The sequence below is a fragment of the Poecilia reticulata genome, chromosome 7 (genome assembly GCF_904066995.2).
Source record: "Poecilia reticulata chromosome 7, P_reticulata-male-v2, whole genome shotgun sequence".
NCBI classification, from domain to species: domain Eukaryota; kingdom Metazoa; phylum Chordata; class Actinopteri; order Cyprinodontiformes; family Poeciliidae; genus Poecilia; species Poecilia reticulata.
The window spans coordinates 19,168,078-19,188,198 of NC_088836.1; the positions used below are offsets into that span (position 1 = coordinate 19,168,078).

Sequence of the window (20,121 nt, forward strand, 5' to 3'; positions counted from 1 at the left end):
CAGAGTCTGTATTTCTAACAACATTGTTTCTGCCAGTTCATATGACCACGGTTTGGTTTTTCTCTCCAAGACATGAAGTTTAAGTCTTGAAGAAAAGAGTGAAAATAGAACATCCCTCTTTTATTTCACATCATCCGTTACTTGGATTATCATGGTACTAAGCTCCCTCCCCCCGCTGTTTTGCATATTTTCCCAGACTCCATTAAGAAGGAAGCCTCATGCAAACTTGAAGCTATGATTCACAAATTATCAGGAATAATGAGTCACATTATAAGAAACAGCTGGTACCCATGCTTTTCCTATTACCAAGGTAATACATGGAAATGTTATCATCAACGTACAGGGGTGCTCCTGTTCCAGCACGCGGACATTCACACACACACGCACGCACGCACACACACAGACGCATATTATGTCTTCCTATCTTCACAGGGACTTTGCATTAATTTCTATACCAAAACCTGACTCTTACCCAAACCTAACCATTACTATCTAACCCTTAACCTGAAGACCTCACTTCTTCTTATGGGGTTTGGGGTTGGGCCCATAAGGAGCAGAGGGTCCTCATAAAAAGCATTTATAGGAAAAATGCGTCTTACAAGCAGAGAAATGCAAACACACAAACACACACGCACACACATCATGACAACTAATTTCACAGTCTTAATCTTATCTGCGTTGATATAGCACGAATAGTAATAAGAAACCCATCCACCACTGGGTGATAACACAAAGGAGCACTGCAGATTGCAGTACTAATTGATCTGTGGGCAGATATAGCAGAGCTGTGCAAAGGTCTTTAGTCCTCGTTTTTTTATTTTTCTCTCCGGAGGAGGAAGCTTTTCAGAAAGAAAGCTTTCTCTGTTTTAAAGGTTCAAACGTATTCTTTGTACTTTAAACACGGTCATTTTCAGAGGAATGTTGCTGATTGTTTTCAACCCACCTAAGTCTGATCTATGAATCATTCAGACATAAAAAAAGGCTAACAAACTTATAAACCAAATACTGTTTACATTTCAACAAAGAACTTTTATTTTTTATCATTTCTCCTCAGAAGCAGCCTGTCACTAACAGAAACAACTTTCAACTATTTCCCCACTTTAAAATGCTACAAGAAAGTCTAAGAAACTGGAAACAAAGCAGAAAGAAATCACTTTCTAAACTTTTCTTAGTACACAAACATCAGTCGCTTTAAAAAAAATAAAAAAATGTCCAAAATGATTAAGCCACACAGTGGATTTAGGTTTCAAGCAATCTTTTAATTTTAACCAAAGGGGTTTTTTTTTTTGTTTTTTTCACACTTGTAGTAATAATAATACTTTGGAGTGGCCCAGTGCACACCAGAACTGGAAATTGATAGTGAGGGAGATAAATATTAGACTCAGAGGAAAATAAAAGAAAAAATGCCAAGAAACAAGAGGAAACATGCAAAAGCAGCCAGCAATAATAAAGAGGGTTTAATTGCGGCGATGTCAATAAAGTAATTCCAATGATGATTGACAAAGGTATCTAAAGTGTTTCCACGTGCCCTTGTTTTTTTTTTTTTGAAAACATATAGTCCTTTTGTCTTGCTTTGTTTCTTTTGAGCGAGGTCTGTCTTAACTCCTATAATAAATAAACTAGTTGGTTGAATGAAAAATAAAGTCAAATGTAAATCTGAAAAAGGCATTATGTAAGCATAGATATAACATCATAATGCTACATTTAATTTACATCAGACATCAAAATCTGAATCTGGGAATTACATCGCATTTAAATTTGACAAATGGCAGAAAACCAGTAAAGTTTGCTAGTTGCTGGGATGCTAATTTCCAGCAATACAAGTTGACAACAATGTATTTCTTCCTATTTTTGGTCCTTAAACGCCAAAAGAACATGTCCACCGAGGATGCTACAGTTTCATGGATGCAAATTTTAGAAGAAAGAAAAGTCACACACAAATATTGAACCATTCTCAGCTTTGATTGCAGCATCGGTTTGCTATGATATCGTTTCAGTGTGTTTCATTTATTCACTTCCAGGCCTGAATTAACGTTTAAAGCAAGATCTTGTCGAAATGATGGGCGAGCCAAACAACAATGCGGTTAAGAGCTGGACTCAAGTTAATTAAATCCTGGCATCGTCAATTTGGAGTCAGGGAAGATGAAATCCAGTGAACAAATAGCCTGGTCTTTCAGCATATTTATGAAAACAGCTGAGCTCTTTCTTTCGGCATATAAAGTTGCTGATAGTCTAGACCTGACCAACTGCAGCAATCCCAGACAATGACAAAGCCTGAACAGACTCGTACTGTAAGCACTGCATGATGGATGCATTACTCCGTCTTTCTGGAACAGGGCAAATCTGGACTCACTGGCCCACATCACCTTCTTTTATGATTCCCTTAAAACTGAAGCCTTTTTCCTGATAAGCTTCTCTCATCAATTTAAGGACTGTTTAAAATATTAACTAATCACTACATTTGTAAGAGTTAAATAACCGTTAGCCAGAAACATCCATCAACTAATTATCCAGTGGGTGGTTCTCATCTCATCTATTTGTTTTGTTAAATCTAGGTATTGACTATTTTTTTCGGACATGCAGTGAAGCTGCCATTGTCACTACATTTTGTATGGAAACCAGCCAGACAAGATTTTGAACTCGGAAATGCTTGACAAACAACTTTCCAAGGTTTCGGGGGAGATTTTTGTGTTTCCGACAGGGAACTTGGAGAATGGCATTTCTGAAACAGAATGTACTGCAACAGCCCACGTTCTAACAGGAGGAAAGAAATGCATTCATTTTATAAAAATAACTTAGAAAATTACATTCCTCTAATCTACTAAAAGCTTGTGAGGTGACATATTGAGATTTTCTTTTCATGAAATACAAAAATTTTCTAAAATTTGCTTAAATGTTCTGAAAGATTAAATGTTCCTGTTCTTATAATGTTTAGCTACCTACCTGTTTAAATGCTGATTTAAATATTTCTTGAATTTTAAATCTTTTTTTTGCAAAATGACATTTTATTGGGAAAAAAGCGCATTAAAAGAATCCACTTCTTTTCATGAGGCCTGCACCTGTGATGGTTTCTGGAATATGTCAGCAGTAATGAAACATTAAACATGTCCACGGGACGTTTGGTCTCGTGTGATGCAGATGGACGTTGGGAGAGTGAGAAACTTGGCAGCAGAACATCCGTGCGTGGTTCGAGACATGTGGCCGATCACTGCCAACATGTGCACACCACACTCACCAAACACTACCAACCCACGGATGAAAAGAAGGGCAAATTCAGATGAAGGATGCAGCCTCACTTTCTAAAATTTTCACAGACTTTCTGCTGTTCAGATGAGTTTAAAAAGCAAGGCACAAGTACTAAAATCCAAGCATTGTGATAGACACAGGAGATCAAAGGTCAACAGGATAAACAGCACAAAGGAGCAAAGGAATAAAACCTCTTTGTGCCAAACCATTCGTCTGCGTCTGTTAACAGCTTGTGAGCATGTGTTTCCAGACACATGTGGGGTGGCTGCAAGGTTGTGGCATTTTGGCAAGTGAACTGATACATCCCGGAGAAGGACAGAGGAGAGGTAAAGTCGAATTTATTCAAGACACACACACGCACACCACTTGGGTTGCTAGGTTACAGGCCCAGGCCGAATCTGCAGATTTGAGGTGAAGAGAAGAAGAAATGAGAGTGCGAGAAATGAGAGTTCACTTCTCTCCTCAATCTCGCCTCATTCTCTCACGCAAACGCGTTCAAACGTGATCATGTCTGCTTTAGAAACTTTTCTTTTTTTTTCCACAGAACCTTCACCAGAAGCTAGTATTGGATTCCTCTGGCTGCTTTAAAATGGAAAACAATAAATTGACTTGGGGTATGCGGGTGTCACATAAAACAAAAACACACACACGCACATGCACGCATACACACATCGTCAATAGAAAGAGTTTGATTCCTGGCCTGTATTTCCACCGTTTTTTGGGGGGGCGGGGGGGTTTCAGCCTTCCTAACTTGAAATCTCGCCCCTTCCTTCTCTTTTTACCGTAAACCTGAATTTTTATGTAATTCGCTGACACACGAATCACACGCATGCTTGCACATACATGCAATGTGGCAGAGTGTAGCGGGCACACACTGTGGTGCTCCAAACACTGCTTTTTGAGCAGCAGCCTCGGGATGCATGAGTAATGCACAAATCTGCCCAACTACAGAATCCCACACACAAACGCACACATAGCCAGTTAATCCAAACAATGGTCCATTCTTCTCATAGACCCAATGGCTTCTCCTCAACAGCTCTTCCAACACTTCGCCTAAACGGTTTGATATCAGATGGTAGGAAGAAATAGTGGAGAAAGGCAAAGCTAATAAGATGTTTTTATAATCTTTATGAATTAAAGGCAGGAGAATTGTTTCTCTTTGAGAAATCTAAAACACTGGTGTCAGTATATTAATTAATTTTGACACAAACATGTTGGCTAACGTCAGTATCACCATATAAAAATGGTAAATTATTTGTATGCCTTCCTGGTTCAAGTATGAATGCCATCAAAATACTGAACTGTTTTTGAAAAAGCACCTTGCTAAAAAATATTCATACCCCTTGGACTTTCCCCCCCTCAGTTGTAACCTACTCAGAGAAAAAAGGGAATAACATTCCCATGGCATGATGCTGCCATTGCCATGTGTCATGGTGAACATGGTGTGTTCAGAATACCATGCAAACTTACATTTCCTCTATATAGACAGTTCGTTCAACAAAAAAAATTACATTTCACTCTCAACCCATCAGAACTTTCTTCCACAACTCAGCTTTGTCCCCCACCTGGTTTGTGACAAACTGCAAAATAGACTTCTTGTGGATTTCTTTCAACAACGGCTTCCTTCCTCCCTTTATAAAGGCCAGATTCATGAAAAACAAACAACTGTTTTGTGTTTATCGTGCCACATGCAGTGATCAATAAGTGACCATAGCCAGTTTGCAGACACACATTCACACACTGCCTCCACCACGTTTCACAGATGATGTGTGCCATCTGGATAATGAGCCTTTCCTCAATTTCGCTTTTATTTTACAAGTTAGTTCTGCTTTCAGGCTTTCAAAAGAATTCTTATGCACAAAATTAGCTATTTACCAATGTAGTGGAATAGAGCCCTTAGTATTTTGCATCTTGAATTAAATAATCTGTCTAAATCACATGAAGATATTCACCAAACACTTTTCCTGCACTTTCAAGATGACTTTCTAAGACTTCCTTAAAAAACAGAACATAAATATTCAATTTTACAACACAAGAAGAGTTGAAACAAAAAAAATAAAAAATTTCCCTAAATTCCATCCTATCAAAAAAAATCCACTTTTCATGAGAAACTATTTTCTATCTGTTTGGCCATTATACTGTTAGGATCCTCTATAACAGTGGTTCCCAAAATTGGTCCTCAACTACCCCTGACCTACACATTATAGTTGTCTCCTTCCTTCTAAACATATAAATGAATGGGTGATTAAGAGAGGCTTCTGCAGGATTTGATGGCTGCAGAGGAAGTCATGTAATTATTTGAATCAGGTGTGCTGGAAAATAGACACATTTTCCAGCACAAACATGCAGAAGGACACAAACTGAAACACTGTTACATTCGCCTTCCCATTTTGTGCTCACAAACCAGAAGAAACATTGGGAACAAATAAGATAATTACTCCACATTATGCACTTTACAGAAGTATTCTTTCTTATAGAAACAACATTGCTGCACTTTCCGCTGCCTGTGTTTTGGACTTTGTCTCCACCAGCTTTGCACATCCGGAAGCAGAGATTCTTGCACATTCAGTCCATCACAGGGTGACACACAGACACACACAGGACAAACAACCTTGCACACACAGAACTACACCTAAGCAAGAGAGACCAATTAGCATAATAGTGATGATTTTGGAGGAAGGAAGCCGGAGCACTCAAAGAAAACCCACACACACAGGGAGGGAACATGCAAACTCCACACAGAAGAGACTCCAGGCTCTTCTGTGTGGAGGATTCAAACCTGGGGTCTTCCTGCTGCAAGGCAACAGTGCTACCAAAACTGTGAAGCCCTGGTCCATAGTCTATCACATAACATTTTAATAAAATTGAATTTTGTTTATGTTTTTAGAGGTGATCTCAAGAATTTCATCTGTCTCTAACTCCTGATAGTACCAGGAGTCCACTGTACACCTTATTATCATTATTTTTATGGTTAACACACCTTGGTAAAGGCATATTTGATGACTGCAATTATTCTTACTAGATAAAATGATTTGAAGTGAAACTAGATTATGCTCTAAAAGTTAGTTTTGGAGAGTATAAAATATCAACCATTTAATTTTCTTTCTTTCATCAGCCATTTTATGTAGTTGGCAAATGTAACGTTCAATTATTAAATTCTAACACTTTATTGTAATAACAATTCATTTGCAGTGTTCAGTGAACAGCAGCGAACAGTGAGGCTGATATGTTTAATAGACTCCAAAATGAAGGCATATAAACTGACCAGAACTTGGAAATTGTAACAAGATTTACAATTAAGAAAGTTTCTGTATTCCAGTAAGAATTTTAGTGTTAAATTTCACTTTTAAGTCGTTTAGCGACAAAGCTGATGAAGCTTTAGAGCTGTGGATGAAACAGAAAATATCGATGTCTGATATAAAACCCTTATATCGTGACACATTTTTCTGCTATATCATCCAGCCCTACACTGATGCTAAGCTAAGCTAGCTAAACTTGTGACCCTGAAGCTTTCCTTGTCATTGAACAGCAGATCTTCACTGTAGTTGTAAGGATATGCCGTCTTGTTGGAAAAGATTTTAAAAATGTATACATAGCTATTTCAGTAACATTTTATACTTTAATCACAAACTATGTATGTATATTTTCTTATGTAAGATAAGAAATGAGATGAGCAATATTATATCAAATATAAGTAAGAATTTAAGTAATTTATTTGACTAAGTACATAAGGTATTTAAATTATGTATCTTTTAGCTTTCAAGCGTGTACTCAAAAAACTGATTCAAATAAAGCCAGAGGAAATGTTCAAATTAATTCAATTAAATTCAAACTGCTTGTTTTGTCAGTGTAGTGTACGTTTACAAAAAAATAAATAAATATATCTGATATTAACAACACAAAAAACAATAAAATAGGGATATGTACGAAATTATAATGGAATAAAAACAAAACTCAAAGATTTCAGAAACAGCCACTATTTTGGGATTTCGGGTTCAACATTTTGGAGGTTCATCACAAGGACGAGTCAACTGATGTGAGAGGGATTACTTTCAATCTGTGCATCCCACACGGGGACTGATATCAATAATTTACCGCTAAATGATACTCCCCACTAACTGCAAACATTTTGTTGTTGCTCTGACCCACGCAAACTGCATGATCATACAACCATGGCCGTTTTTGAAGTGTATAAGGGCTTATTACCGATGTTATTGGAAGAACCGCAGGACTGCAGCACTGGACAGCCCGTCACATTTGGAAGCGCATGTCCCGGTGATCTCCGGGTAACATGACATGACCGGAGGAAGCGCGGAACATTCGGAGCAAAGTCGAGAAACCGAACCCATCTCTTCAAGTTTTCACCTTAGCCCAGGCTGGCAGAGATTCCTCTACCTTCCAGGCCTTTAGTGCTTTCGGTCAGTTTCTCTCTCCCCGTGTTTTCCTGACGCAAGTATCCGGGAGAAGGAGAATCAGGCAGGGCAGAGAAAAAGTTACGCTGCCGGCGGCCGAAACAATTCAGGAAACAGGAGCAGGGAAAACCCTGAAGGACTTTGTATTGAAATAGGAAACACTTCACGAAAGTAAAAGAAAAAGTACCGGGAATTTACAAACATAATCCTCCGGGGACTTTGACTGGGTTTGAACTGCTGTACTCACAGTATCGCCATTTATCGAAATCTCTCAGTGGTGCGACTAATTTAAAGCGATTCCCGTTTCTGTTGTGATTTAAGGAGAGAGCACCAAACTATCCGCATTAGAAATACACAACCGCTTACGCAGGGTTACACCATTTCTTTCAGCGAGTCTTAATAATGAGCATACACCTGCAATGTCAGTGAGGGGGAGGGCGACAGAAATGGTTTCTGTGCTTGTTATTTCCACATCATCTTGACTAGTTAAAACTGGCAGTGAGGACAGGGCCCAACATAAACAAACCACACCGACCTGCTCGTGTTCCTGCCGCAGGAGACTATTGTTCCGCTTGTATGTGGTAATCCAGGCAGCAACACTGGGACTGGAGCCACTGCGACAAGTTCCTCCAACTACTTTGCTGTAAAAAAAAAAAAAAAAATCCCCAAACTAATCGTTCCCCCGTCCGGTAATTCCTATCCCAGCGTCGGTCGACGTGTGGCAGCGTCCCGTGCCCCGACAAAGTGCATTGTTAATCAGTAATAAACCATAATTCAGGTCAAACTTTGCCTCATATTCAGTGCCGTCCCGTCCGGTGATGATCAGCCATATCGCTGCTGCTGTGTGGATCCCAAGTGGAGGCAGTGGCGTGATCCCGGAAAACACCGCAAGGGGTTTGCGTGCAGTGCCTGCGTGTGTGTGTGTGTGTGTGTGTGTGTGTTTTTAAGGGAGAGTGTGTTAGACCCTTTCACATCCACCCCCACCTCAATCCCTTCTGTCTTAAAAAAGTAGAGTCAGATGGAATAATTTGAGGGGCAACATCACCAAGGGAAATTAGCCTTCATTATCCAAACTGATCTGTATTTAAATGTGCACCTCTGAGAAAATTCGAGTAAATAATGCATGGCAATTATGGGAATTAAGTACTATGATCCAAAACTCGTTTGCTGGCGTTGGGAATAAATAGACAGCAGCTGTCACCTTTCGTCTGCCCAAGTAAAAACCAACTCAAAAGATTTTAAACTTTTGATTGTTTCCCTTCTGTGTTGGTGGTGCACATACAGTATGAATATTTTACATATTTACAGCATACTTTGAACAAGTTGAATGTTTCCCATCTTTTTTTGAAATTGTGTTCTTACACCTGCAATGTGTCGATTGCAACATTTCCTTATTGCTGCTTTTTGTAAAAGAAATAATCTTTATGAGTATCACCCGGCAGCCTCGACATATTACGTCGGGTATCACAAATGACACAGCACAGTTGGGAGTCTCTGACATGTGTTTTTGTCGCCACCTTGCGGCTAAATAAGAGAAGTGTGTTGTGTTTGCATTATTTGATATCTAGAATCAAAAGGTTAAATTTGTCTTCATGATTATATAATAATCATTATTATCATCAATAATGATGTATATTTTTCTTAAACTATTAATATTATTTAATTAATTTCTTCGTCCAGGCTGGGATCTGCAACCTGCAGCTCTAGAAAGGCAAGTGGCTCCTTAGACCTTTCTCAATGACTCTTTGTAACTTTGGATAAAAATGATAAACGATTGACAATTGTTTTTAAATATATATGGATGACAAGTAGTGGTTTTAGCAGCTTTCCCACAACAGAATGACAAGTAACATGTTTACACACATTTTTCTTGACATGTTGAATCTATATGCCTTTATACATCATTGCTTACGCAGGTCAGCATCCTATGGAATAAAAACGTACCAATTCTCTTTTTGCTAAAGTTTTGTGTTTTTCTTATTGAAGAAACAAAAATAAGATGGTGATTCTTTTAAAAATGACAGCCCATTTCCTACATTAGATATTTTTTTTAGAAAAAAAAAATTATACGTTGTCTTTTTTCAAATAGTCATGTATAACATTTGTGGCTCTGATTGGGGTTCATTTAGCGGCACTGAGAGCAAAAATAGCTTTTTAGTTTATACAGGTTGCAGACCTCAGAGCCTTCCACAGAATCACTTAACAAATTGGTACGTGCGTTTCAGAATTCTGCGAAACTTAGAAAAATCAACCAACAATGTTTTCCTTCTGCTAAAATTTAAAATTTAGAGGAAATATCATTTAAACATACCTTGATATTGGGCACTGGCCGGCAGAGGTCGCTAACACTTTACAGGAGCTCATGAACAACGAATATCGCGGACTATCTGTTGTTAGGCAGGTTGTCAGGGGCAGCGCAGCTGTCAGTTAGCTAGAACGGGATTAGGAGCTTTTATATAATGACGACACATGTATTTATTAAAGAAAACGATTGTCACTCCACTTGGTTATTCAATCGACGCTGTCCTGATTCGTCGGGTAACAGTAGCAGACACGATAGTGTCGTTTTTTCTTGAAAAAAAAAACAGAAGTTTGCAATGGGGCTAACTCTGTAGCTAGCTGAACAGCCCAAGTATGCTAATGTAAATAGCTAGCTAACATTTTACAAGGTAGCTCAAGCCTGGCTGGTTTGTGTTTTTACGTTCCACTGTAAACACTTTAAAATAATATCTAACCGTGTGTTGTAAATGATGGATGAAGCTCAAGAAGACTTATTGGAACACGAAGACATCAGCCAGAAGCCGTTTTCACCACCTTACAATATCCCTCCTCTTCGATCTACTCGGCTGCACGTACAGAGAAGCAATGTTTGCTCTCGGGCTTATTTCGTGGTGGTCATGGTCTTCTTCCATGTTTACATCTTGAATGTCATCGCCCTGCTACTCTACGTGCACTACAACAACGGCCCCGGGGATTTAGTAAGTGGAGATGGGGCGTCCCCTGCTCCAGTCATCAACACGGACGGGCGCTTGCCCCAACCTGCTCCATCAGGGAGAGAGTTACATGTGGAGGAATACAGTCAGAGTTTCAGCCTACATCGTATGGAGGGGATACGGGTAAGATCTTTGGTGTAATTTATAAGAACTTAAATGTTCTGATTTGATTCCTCCCAACACTGATCACAAATGTAATATGAGACAGAACTGCTCGAGAGTGAGTATTTTATACACTAAGTACTTACAAGAGAACTGCTAAATCATCAGCAGAGTTCAATGGTAATAGTAATGTTATTTTTCCCAATGGGAAATTATTTTGCAGCATGTCCATATATCAAGCAACACATAGATTACACATAAATAGGGGGGGAAAAATAGCCCGTATTATTTTGCAGATATATGCATGCAGTTCCTCACTATTTCTACATTAAAACTATGTTCTGTGCCCCTCCAGGTTGGACATGTTCAACATGTGTCTGTAGTACCAGATAGAACGCATGAGATGAGAACACTCAGTCTGAAACCTTTGCTGTTTGGTAAGTAAATTGTAATACTTGAATGAGTCCTGCCATCTGTGAAAAACTCAGTTGCATTATGTGTTGCTATTTAATCACAAAGAGTGGTTCACATGCTTTGATTTGAAAACATCAACTGTCCTGCAGCCATTTGAGGCATCTGCAATGTTAGCAAGATATGCCTGATACAACCAGTTTGACAGAACGCCTAGAAACCCTATAAGAGAGGATACCTTAAGTGTACAAGACAGCTATGAAACACACTGCAAAATGCTTTTCAAAGAAAGGAGTTTCCCCCAAATAACAATAAAATAGAACAGAAAATAATTAAATGTGCCACTTTTGTAGATCCCTAAACAGGATTTTAAGAAAAGTTGTTCTATGTTTAATACTAAGAAGGCAGTGACCATCCAAATTATAATAGACATGAAGTGCTGTTAGGCTCAGAAAAAAAATTATGTGGAAGTTACGTTTCAGATGTAACTGAATTTCCCCATAAGTAAACCTGACGTTTTTTTAGAAATATGGTTTATTTTGTCAAAAATGGGGAAAACAAAATTAAAGTGGGAGAAACGATGCTGCAATATTTATTTAACAAAATTTATTCCAAAAACACACAGGTTGCATTTTTTCATAATTCAACAACAACCTTCAGAAATATATACAAAAAGAATGAAACGGATAGAATTTTTGCTTCACCATTATTAATTAGAAAATACAATAAGCAGATTTAGATAGAAAGAAAACTCAATAAGAAAATGAATTAGAAATATATAAACCAGCAACATTAAGTTCAAGTTTATAAACACAGTATTTACATTTTATTTCCTATCATCTTCCCATCATCTTTTATGCTCAGCTTTCATAGTGACAGTTTCTCAATCCTGAATGTACCGTAACTATCTTTTTCAGTCCTAAGCTTCTTTAAATTCCTTTTAAAAAGTCGGACAAATATTTAAAGCTGTAGCTTTATGGCAAGCTTCTAAACTCTATCCGCCCAGGGCGGTTGATCTCACACTCAGAATGTTCTAAGAGTCTGCAAGATGTTAGTTCCTGCACCTGTGACTTTTCCACTTGCGCACAGCTGCAGTGAGGCTTCTGTCTTGTCTTTGCCAAGCGTAAGCCTTATTGACCACCAGGCGCTCCCCCTGGACTGTCCCGGTTACTAGGAAGGTGCCGCCTCGTGGATGCTGTCGGGTCATGTTCCGAACGCATGTGGCATCTCTCTCTAGCCACAGTTCAATGCGTGAGCGAATCTGCCCACCTAGCAGAGACCCGCGCTTTAAGACGTCCAGCTTGGCAGCCAAGGAGAACTGAGATAGACTTACTGGACTATACCTAAGCCTCGTCAGACGCAGCTTCACAACTGGGAGGATAATAGATGAACAGAAATGCAATATTGACTTTTGTTTTCAATAGAAGAAGCAGAGTGTTTTTGTTGGAGGAGACATGTTGACACTCACCAAAATCACTCCTACAGAAGGTCTCCAGTGTCTCTTTTGGGGAGGATGCCTCCTCCAGCTCACAGTCCCGACAGCTTGCCTGAGGCACTGAAACCGTTAAACCAAAAATTGAATAATTGGTTTAATGAAGTCGACTCAATCACACGTGTGCGGTCGCTCACCTCCGCGCGCCCCCGTGTAAGCAGTTGCATTGGTGATGGAGGAGATGCACACGAGGTGGTCTGCAGGATACTGGTCACACCGCAGGATTTCAGGCCAGGGGTAGCCATAGCAACTCATGATTGGCGCACAGCTGTCCCGCACAGATTCACACAAACTTCTGCAGGGGGAGATAAACCTGTTGAAGACGGCACGGAGAGGGAAATGGACAGCAGTGATTAGAAGAAAGATTTTAAATAGATTTAGAAATACACACCACCCAGCTAAAATGTGCTAATGTGATAAAAAGGAGATGATTGTCCCGTGATTAACTAAACTTTCTGTGTGAAACCAGAGCATTTTTTTCTGAGATTAGCACCAATTAGCATAATTTCTGAATTGTGTTATCTGTTGATGACCCCTGTCTGTGTCGGTTGAAAAAAAGTGTTCTTTTTCGTCCTTTGTTTTCCCTCTAGAAACTCTTATTCTAAGGTGCGATTTGCTGCAGTGATAATGGCTCTAAGAAATTACAAAAATAAGAACGCCGCAATCTTTTGAGTGAGTTTTTTTTTTTTTTTTTTTTTTTTTGACACATTCTATTCTACTTTGTGGAAACAAAACATACCTGTCTAGGCAGATCGGAGCAAAAAGAGAGCAGAGGAAAATGCGAGCGTCTGGATGGCACTCTCTGGCCAACAGTGGCAACCAGCTGGCGCTCTGCTGGACAGCCTCAGCTGGGGAATCATGGCCTAGGAGGTTCGGGATGCGCATTGTGTCATAGCCAATGTTGTAGCACAAGGCCATGCTGGAAGGGATTGGCACACATCGAGAAGAGAAGCGGGGATCCCACAGTTTACCGTCGCTTATTAAGTGTGTGGATCTGAAGTTAGACGGAGCTCCAGGCTCTCCCCACGCTTCTCCGTCTTCTGCTGACGCTGCGATTCCTTGCTTTGAAGAAGGAGAATCTCCAAATACATCTTCTTTCCTGCTGTCCACACTTGTCAGGTCTCTGCCCTTGTCCTTAAACACAGATTGAAGCACGTCTTCTGTCCTGATATGTCCGTCCAGCTGTGCTTGACCTCTGCGTAGACTCACCGGTTTGCTGGACCCAGCAAGTATGAGGAGAAGGAGCAAAGAAGCTAACTGGGAGAACATTGTCGTCAGAAAGTTAAAACAGGGCAAGGGGGGGGAATCAAGAAGTGACGATGATCTCTTGGTTAAAGTGGAGGAGATGTAGTCAGAATGGATGTATTTATAGTGGGTGGTGAACAGATTTGCATAGAAGCAGAAAAGGGGAGGTGTAGAGTGCTGTAGGAGGTAGGGACGGGGTGCCAGGAGAGAGGTGCATTAATTTATTGAGTAAATTTAATATTGTTTGTCAGATTTGAGGTTTTGTAAGGTGATGTTTTTATAAACAACTTCAAAAAAAAATTTTCTTTACACTTTAAATCAAGGACCATATTCAGTCCTTGGTAGAGAATTTCCTTTACTCTTTCTATAGGCTGCTAGCTTTGACTCAAGGTAGCAGCTTCTCTAATCTTCTCAGATTAGAGAAGATTTCTAATCGGAATAATTTTATGCAACTCTGTACACTGAATGATTAAAATGTCGGCAATATTGGAGACAATGATTTCCTCAGAGCCTGAGATAATTATTGACCAAGTTAACAACAGCTGAACTCTGTATGGGCAGCTCTACATGTGTGAGCATGTGCAGAGGATATAAACAAAATGTCCCACTGCGTCGCCATGGCCTGATTCCTGCTCTGACAAGCAGGTCACTTCCTTTCCGGGGGAGAAAGACAGACAGCCATGGGGGGGAGAAGAGGAAGCCTCGGTCCCTCTTCATTCATATCAGTTGTCCAGATTAATGAGGCTTGACTGTACAATGGGGATTAACCAAGGGTACAGTATAAAAGACACGGTTGCCAAACAAGGCTTCTACTGTACAAGCAACCAACCTGCCGGAAGCTCTTTTATCCGAAGGGGTCACGGCAGAGAGACACAGATGGGTTGCAGCAGAGAAAAGGCAAATGATCAAACAGTACATCATAACTAAGTGCATTTAGTAATAATACGCATGTTTAAGACTCGACTGCCAATCAGTCTGGAGAAGATTTTTAAAATTAGAACAGATAGAAAAAAAATTTTTTTGCCTTTATTTTGCCTTCATTCATTAAAATGAATGAAGGCAAAATGAGAGCGAGCATAGCAGATTCAAATTGTGTTCCTGCATTATGGTAATTGATTTTAGCATTTTCTAATTCCTTGACACCGGTACTTCCTTTCTCTATGTTGCCACTCATTAAAGCTGCCTGAGGGACAGGCTATACCACAAGTGGCTCAATGTAGACAGACTGAGGGGAATAACCTGCACTCGTTAGATGCACAGTTCATTTACTCCTTATGCCTTATAGGAGGACCTTCATGTAAATATTCTGAAATAGTCTGATATTTACTGTACCTTCCTACCTTTTGTTTTTTGTTGTTTTGTTTTGTTTTTTTTTACATTATGTGCCAAAATAAAACTTATTTAGAGATATAAATATATGGCATAAACTGCTTTAGGCAGATCAGAATGTAGCAATTGTAGTAAAAGGTGAGGCGGTAAATGCAAATGAGCAGCACATTTTCAGCGTTTACGTTGCGAAGAACTTTGAAACCGTGTGTTTTCCCCTCCATATGCTCTGCTTTGTGTTGGTCTTTCACATCAAATTTGTGGTGTGTGTGTGTGTTGCCTGACACCATTTATTGATGTGTTTTCATGTTTTTCCACAGAGATCCCTGGTTTCCTATCGGAGGAGGAGTGCCGTGTGGTGGTGCAGTTGGCCCAACTCAAAGGTCTGATGGACAGCCAGGCAGCAACACCTAGCCAAGATCAAGCAGAGTTAAACCAGCCGCTGCTTTCTCTGAACACGGAAGAGATCTTCAGTCTGTTGGACCTGAACCAAGACGGATTTCTTCAGAAGCAGGAGGTATCCTCAGGATAACAGCACACCCACATTCAGATGCAGGAGTAGTACACATTTCTAAAATGAAAATTATGAATTGTAAATTTATGATTTGCCTTTTTTTGCTAAAAGACAATTGATTTTGTTTCCCTTCTAGATTGTGAGTCATTCTCGTTCTCGAGATGGGACGTGGTTAAGCCCTGATAACTTACGGCAAATACTGACTGGCCTGGAAGCCTCTCCAACAGGTTAGTCCTTCTGTAATTCTTGTGCATATTTCTAAGTGCTCTGGGTGATAGTAGAGAAAAAGCTGGACTGCTATGCAAAATGGAAAGGTCGGAAATTTGATAGAAGTATGTTTCATGTCTGGATAATTATGAGGAAAGATAATAAGTGCTAATAAGTGAACATTTGTTTCCAGATTTTCTTTCCACTCATCCACTCTCTTACAGTGTGTGTTTATTTCAAAACCTGACCTCATGTTGGGTTTTTTTTTGTTTGGGCTTTAATTGAGAACTCTGGATATTTTAATTTGAAAAATATGCAGGTTTGTTGTAAAAATATGTAGAAACCTTCAAAACTTAATAATGTTGATTCATTTTGAGAACTTAAGTTGGCCTTTCTCTAGGTGCGTGATAGGATCTCTGGATACATTTTCAGGATTCTTGAAATTAGTCTGTGTGTGTGTGTGTGTGTATGTGTGTGTGGTCCCTGCTTTTGTTCTGGTAAAGACACTGTAAATAGCTGACTTGTGGCTGCGGTTGCGTGCGAGTGTTTGTGAATGTTAAGGCAGGAAGAGGGGTGTCACCATTTTGACCCGATACCATTGTGCCAGGCGTTCTCCACATCCGGACGGGCCTCGTCCTATCTCATTAAAACCCAATTGTCTGCCAGGCCTTTCACTTAATTTTCCCCCGGATACCCTGTATTCCCCAGCTCCCTTGTTTTCTAGTCACCTCTGCTCTGGCACCCCAGAGCTATTGTTGCGACTGGGACACGGGTCTCCCAGGGGAACTCAGGACAATTTTAGCTGGAAGAATAAGCACATGGCTAAACAAAGAAGAAATGACTAAAAACCAGGACCCAGAAAGGTTTTTCACTAAACAGGAATTCAGAAATTCATTCCACTGAACTGGAATCACAACCCTGCATACTGGAAGACTCGTTTAATGAGACCTCCACTTTTCTATGTGCCTTGCAGGAATACTGACACTCGGAGAGTTTCGGCGCGTTTATGATGTGTCCCAGCGTCCACGGCAACAGCGAAGCGGGAGCCTGCACAGTCACTTTAAGCAGAGAAACAGACATACATGGCTCTTTCAGGGGCCGGGATCTCACCGTGTTCCGCAAACCCTCAGGAAAAGGTCCATGTCCCTCCACACTTCCCCCATTTGGTTTCACACATACAGCTTGTATTAAAGTGGAGCACTTTTCTTTTGTTTCCTCCTGTCTCCTACTCAGAGTAATCGCTCTGACTCGTCTGCCCTCTGCACTTCTGGAACTAAGTGAGCCACTGCAGGTCTCCCGCTACGAGCATGGAGACTTCACCAACGCTCACTACGATAGCAGCTCGTCTCAGTCAGAGACCATCTGTGCACACACACGGCTGGCAGGAAACACGTCTGCTCTCACAGAGGTCTCCTGCAGGTATGCAGCTTCTCGCACACTATCCTTTTCACGTTCTGTTTGCGTCTCAGATCTGGATTTGCTCTTTGACTTTCAAAATTTTGCTTTTTCCACAAACTGAGCCACTAAGGAGTCAGTGCTCCTTTTCTTCTGTTTTATTTGTTTGTTTGCTTGTTTCTCTTCAGGTATTTGACGGTGTTATTTTACCTCAGCTCTGTTGAGGACGGTGGTGAAAGTACCTTTCCTGTGGCAGACAATCGTACTTACGACGAGCAGGTGAATTTGAATTTGTGAACATCCGTTTGTATGAAGCATTTTTATGGAATGCAGCCAAGCTTAGACACCTCAAGTTTATTGATTACTTGTATTTTAGGCTCTGGTCCAGGATGGAGTTGATTTGACGGACACTCAACAGGCGTGTGGCAAAGGGAACCTGAGACTGACCCCAACTGCTGGAACAGCTCTCCTCTGGTATAACCATCTCTCTGATGGCAGAGGTAAAGAAAAACAAACAACCTTTTTTATATACATAATCTTAACAGTGTAACCATTAACCCATGTTGCTCATATTTAGACCTGAATCAAAATAGATCCAAATATGAGCATCTTTTTTCATTTCTAGTATCTATGTTGGTGGTAATATAAACCAAAAGGTTTGAGTAAACCGTCTTTGCTGTTGTTTCCTCCATGTTTCCAGGTTGGATGGGCGAGTTAGACGAGTATTCCCTGCATGGTGATTGTCCAGTCAGGCGAGGAGTAAAGTGGGTGGCCAATAGCTGGGTGAATGTGGACCCTGATCACCAGCAGCAGGCTCGCTACCAGAGACTAGTTGCTCAAAGGCATCAAGCCAAGTCTGGTATGGATGAGCACTACCAGTCTCTGTCACACAGCGACCTCCACCTGGATCTATAGCCAGGCTGTGAAACAACATGACACCAAAACATTGATTTGTAAATGTAGTCATTGCGTTTAGTGAGGTCTGACTGACATTTACACAACATCAGATGATGAGGAGGACTTTGCAAAAGTCAGGAGCAGCCTGCATTATTTTATAGATGTCGCTAAAAAGGACCCAGATGTTGTGGTAATTTTAAAATGACAGCATTTTTACACTAAAAAGTCAGTCCCAAAGAGCTGAAAATTTACATAACACTGAGATCAGCTGATACATAATGCATCTGTGCTCCAGTTTTATGCCTTTGCTCAATTTGTTTCTATTTCCTAAAGCTGTGATCAGCAGACGCTAATCATCTGCTTTAAGTCATATCAAAATCCTAATTTCTTCATCACTTGGCCAGTTTCTTCAGATTCTTTTAAAGCCACAACGTATTAAGTGAAGTTATGCAATAATTTAGCCAAGATCAGTTTTTGTTAGATTTTTATTTTTTTACTTTTAACAGCAAAAGACAGTTTATTATTGGTTCTCAGTCAAATTGTTTGTGTAGGCACAGCACTAGATTTAGTATGAATCATTTGTTCTTTCATGACTCATAGGTTAATGTTGTTTGGATTACCGAGCTGAAAAGACATTCCTTTGACACATTTTAAGTACAAGAATTGAACAGAAATATATTTAAATTTGATGTTGTTAAAGAATTGTGAAAATCTCAAGACCACTTCAGTTTCATACAAGCAGGTCGGGCCTTTAAGTGCAAAATGTAAGCGATAAAGGCAGGCTCTAGACTTTTGCATCGTTCTTAGTCGATATGATAATTGCACATAACACATATCTCTTTTCATAAAATATCATGATTTTAATAATGATGGGGCCAATTCCCTAGAATTTAATTTAGAATTCATAAGAAACATTATCCAGAAATTTAAGAGTGTAAATGTTTCTAACCTAAACCGCACCTTAAAGATATATAACCGATGTAGAGCGATAGCTATTTCTAAACAAAATGAGGGGAGATGCAAAAACATTCTGTCAAATATAAGACATAAGCCAGCTAGTGTGCATATTGTTTTGGTTTGTGAGGCTTCTGCCCCTGCTTCAGGTAATTCTTATTTATTTTCTTATTTATTGCTTTGAAATTGAAGCCTTTTGTTAGAAGTTACCACCATGCTCATTTGTGAATGTGTTTCCTGAGGGAAAATGTTTCTCAGATCTTTTCTTTTAGCTCTGTTCTTCATATCTATGTCCAGAGTTAATCATCTGTTACATTGAAGTGTAATAAGACTTTGTCGTCATCCTGTGAAACCAGGAGTCAGGATTAAAATGGGCTGGACAGAATAATACACAGACAGTCCTTCAGGTAAAAGACAAAAATGTACGTCTTTGATATGTTTTGCTGAGTGTTTTTTTTCCCACACACAAATAATATATTTATTGTCTCAGACTGTTTATTTATTTATTTATTACCACAAATTATTAATTTTATTTAAAGACATGGGTATTTATAAATGGTTGACATTGCACCCAATCTGTAAGTGTGTTGTACTACTTGTGTGTGTTGAGATATTAACTGTATAAAGCAATGTTTTATTAACAGAATTTGAGCGTTTTTTTTTTTGTGATGCTGTAGATCCACATTTTGGCCACTAGATGTCATCCAACATTCTTTTGTCCCACGAATCTGAGGCATGAAACGAAACTAATTTAGATGAAGATTAAAACCCACAATTAATACAATTTAAAGTCACTTTTTTAATTAAACTCTGTTATACAGACATGTATTTGCAGAAGTTACCCATAATTTTTGAGTTATATTGTAACACTTTATTTGAAGGGGGTGAATAAGACTGACATGACACTGTCATGAACATGAGTAAGTC

General features: G+C 39.6%; 3 protein-coding genes across 9 annotated transcripts in view; 1 reads left to right on the top strand and 2 right to left on the bottom strand.

Annotated features, from left to right (window-relative positions):
- LOC103467457 (cyclin-dependent kinase 17-like) overlaps positions 1–10,415 on the bottom strand; it is a 47,181-nt gene extending 36,766 nt beyond the window's left edge. For 5 of the 7 annotated variants that reach the window (XM_008413858.3, XM_008413856.3, XM_008413853.3 and 2 more), the window contains exon 1: positions 9,970–10,054. In XM_008413858.3, coding sequence (XP_008412080.1) covers positions 9,970–10,022 — 53 coding nt within the window. In that variant the 5' untranslated portion in view covers positions 10,023–10,054. Of the gene's footprint in view, positions 1–8,193; positions 8,558–9,969; positions 10,055–10,393 lie in introns of those variants that run through there. The other 2 variants (XM_081609064.1, XM_008413855.3) reach the window with 2 other exon arrangements.
- LOC103467456 (transmembrane prolyl 4-hydroxylase-like) lies at positions 10,301–19,840 on the top strand. The gene is made up of 9 exons (XM_008413851.3): positions 10,301–10,774; positions 11,109–11,190; positions 15,548–15,744; positions 15,878–15,968; positions 16,922–17,084; positions 17,182–17,367; positions 17,532–17,622; positions 17,720–17,843; positions 18,044–19,840. Exons 1-9 carry the CDS (start codon positions 10,406–10,408, stop codon positions 18,256–18,258), a joined length of 1,518 nt encoding a protein of 505 aa, XP_008412073.2. The 5' UTR covers positions 10,301–10,405; the 3' UTR covers positions 18,259–19,840.
- LOC103467455 (secreted frizzled-related protein 5) lies at positions 12,216–13,925 on the bottom strand. Its single transcript, XM_008413850.3, has 4 exons — positions 13,396–13,925; positions 12,794–12,969; positions 12,633–12,719; positions 12,216–12,535 (listed from the first exon to the last, which is right to left on the bottom strand). The coding sequence occupies exons 1-4, from the start codon at positions 13,923–13,925 to the stop codon at positions 12,216–12,218; spliced, it is 1,113 nt and encodes a 370-aa protein (XP_008412072.1).
- Positions 19,841–20,121: the final 281 nt, after the last annotated feature.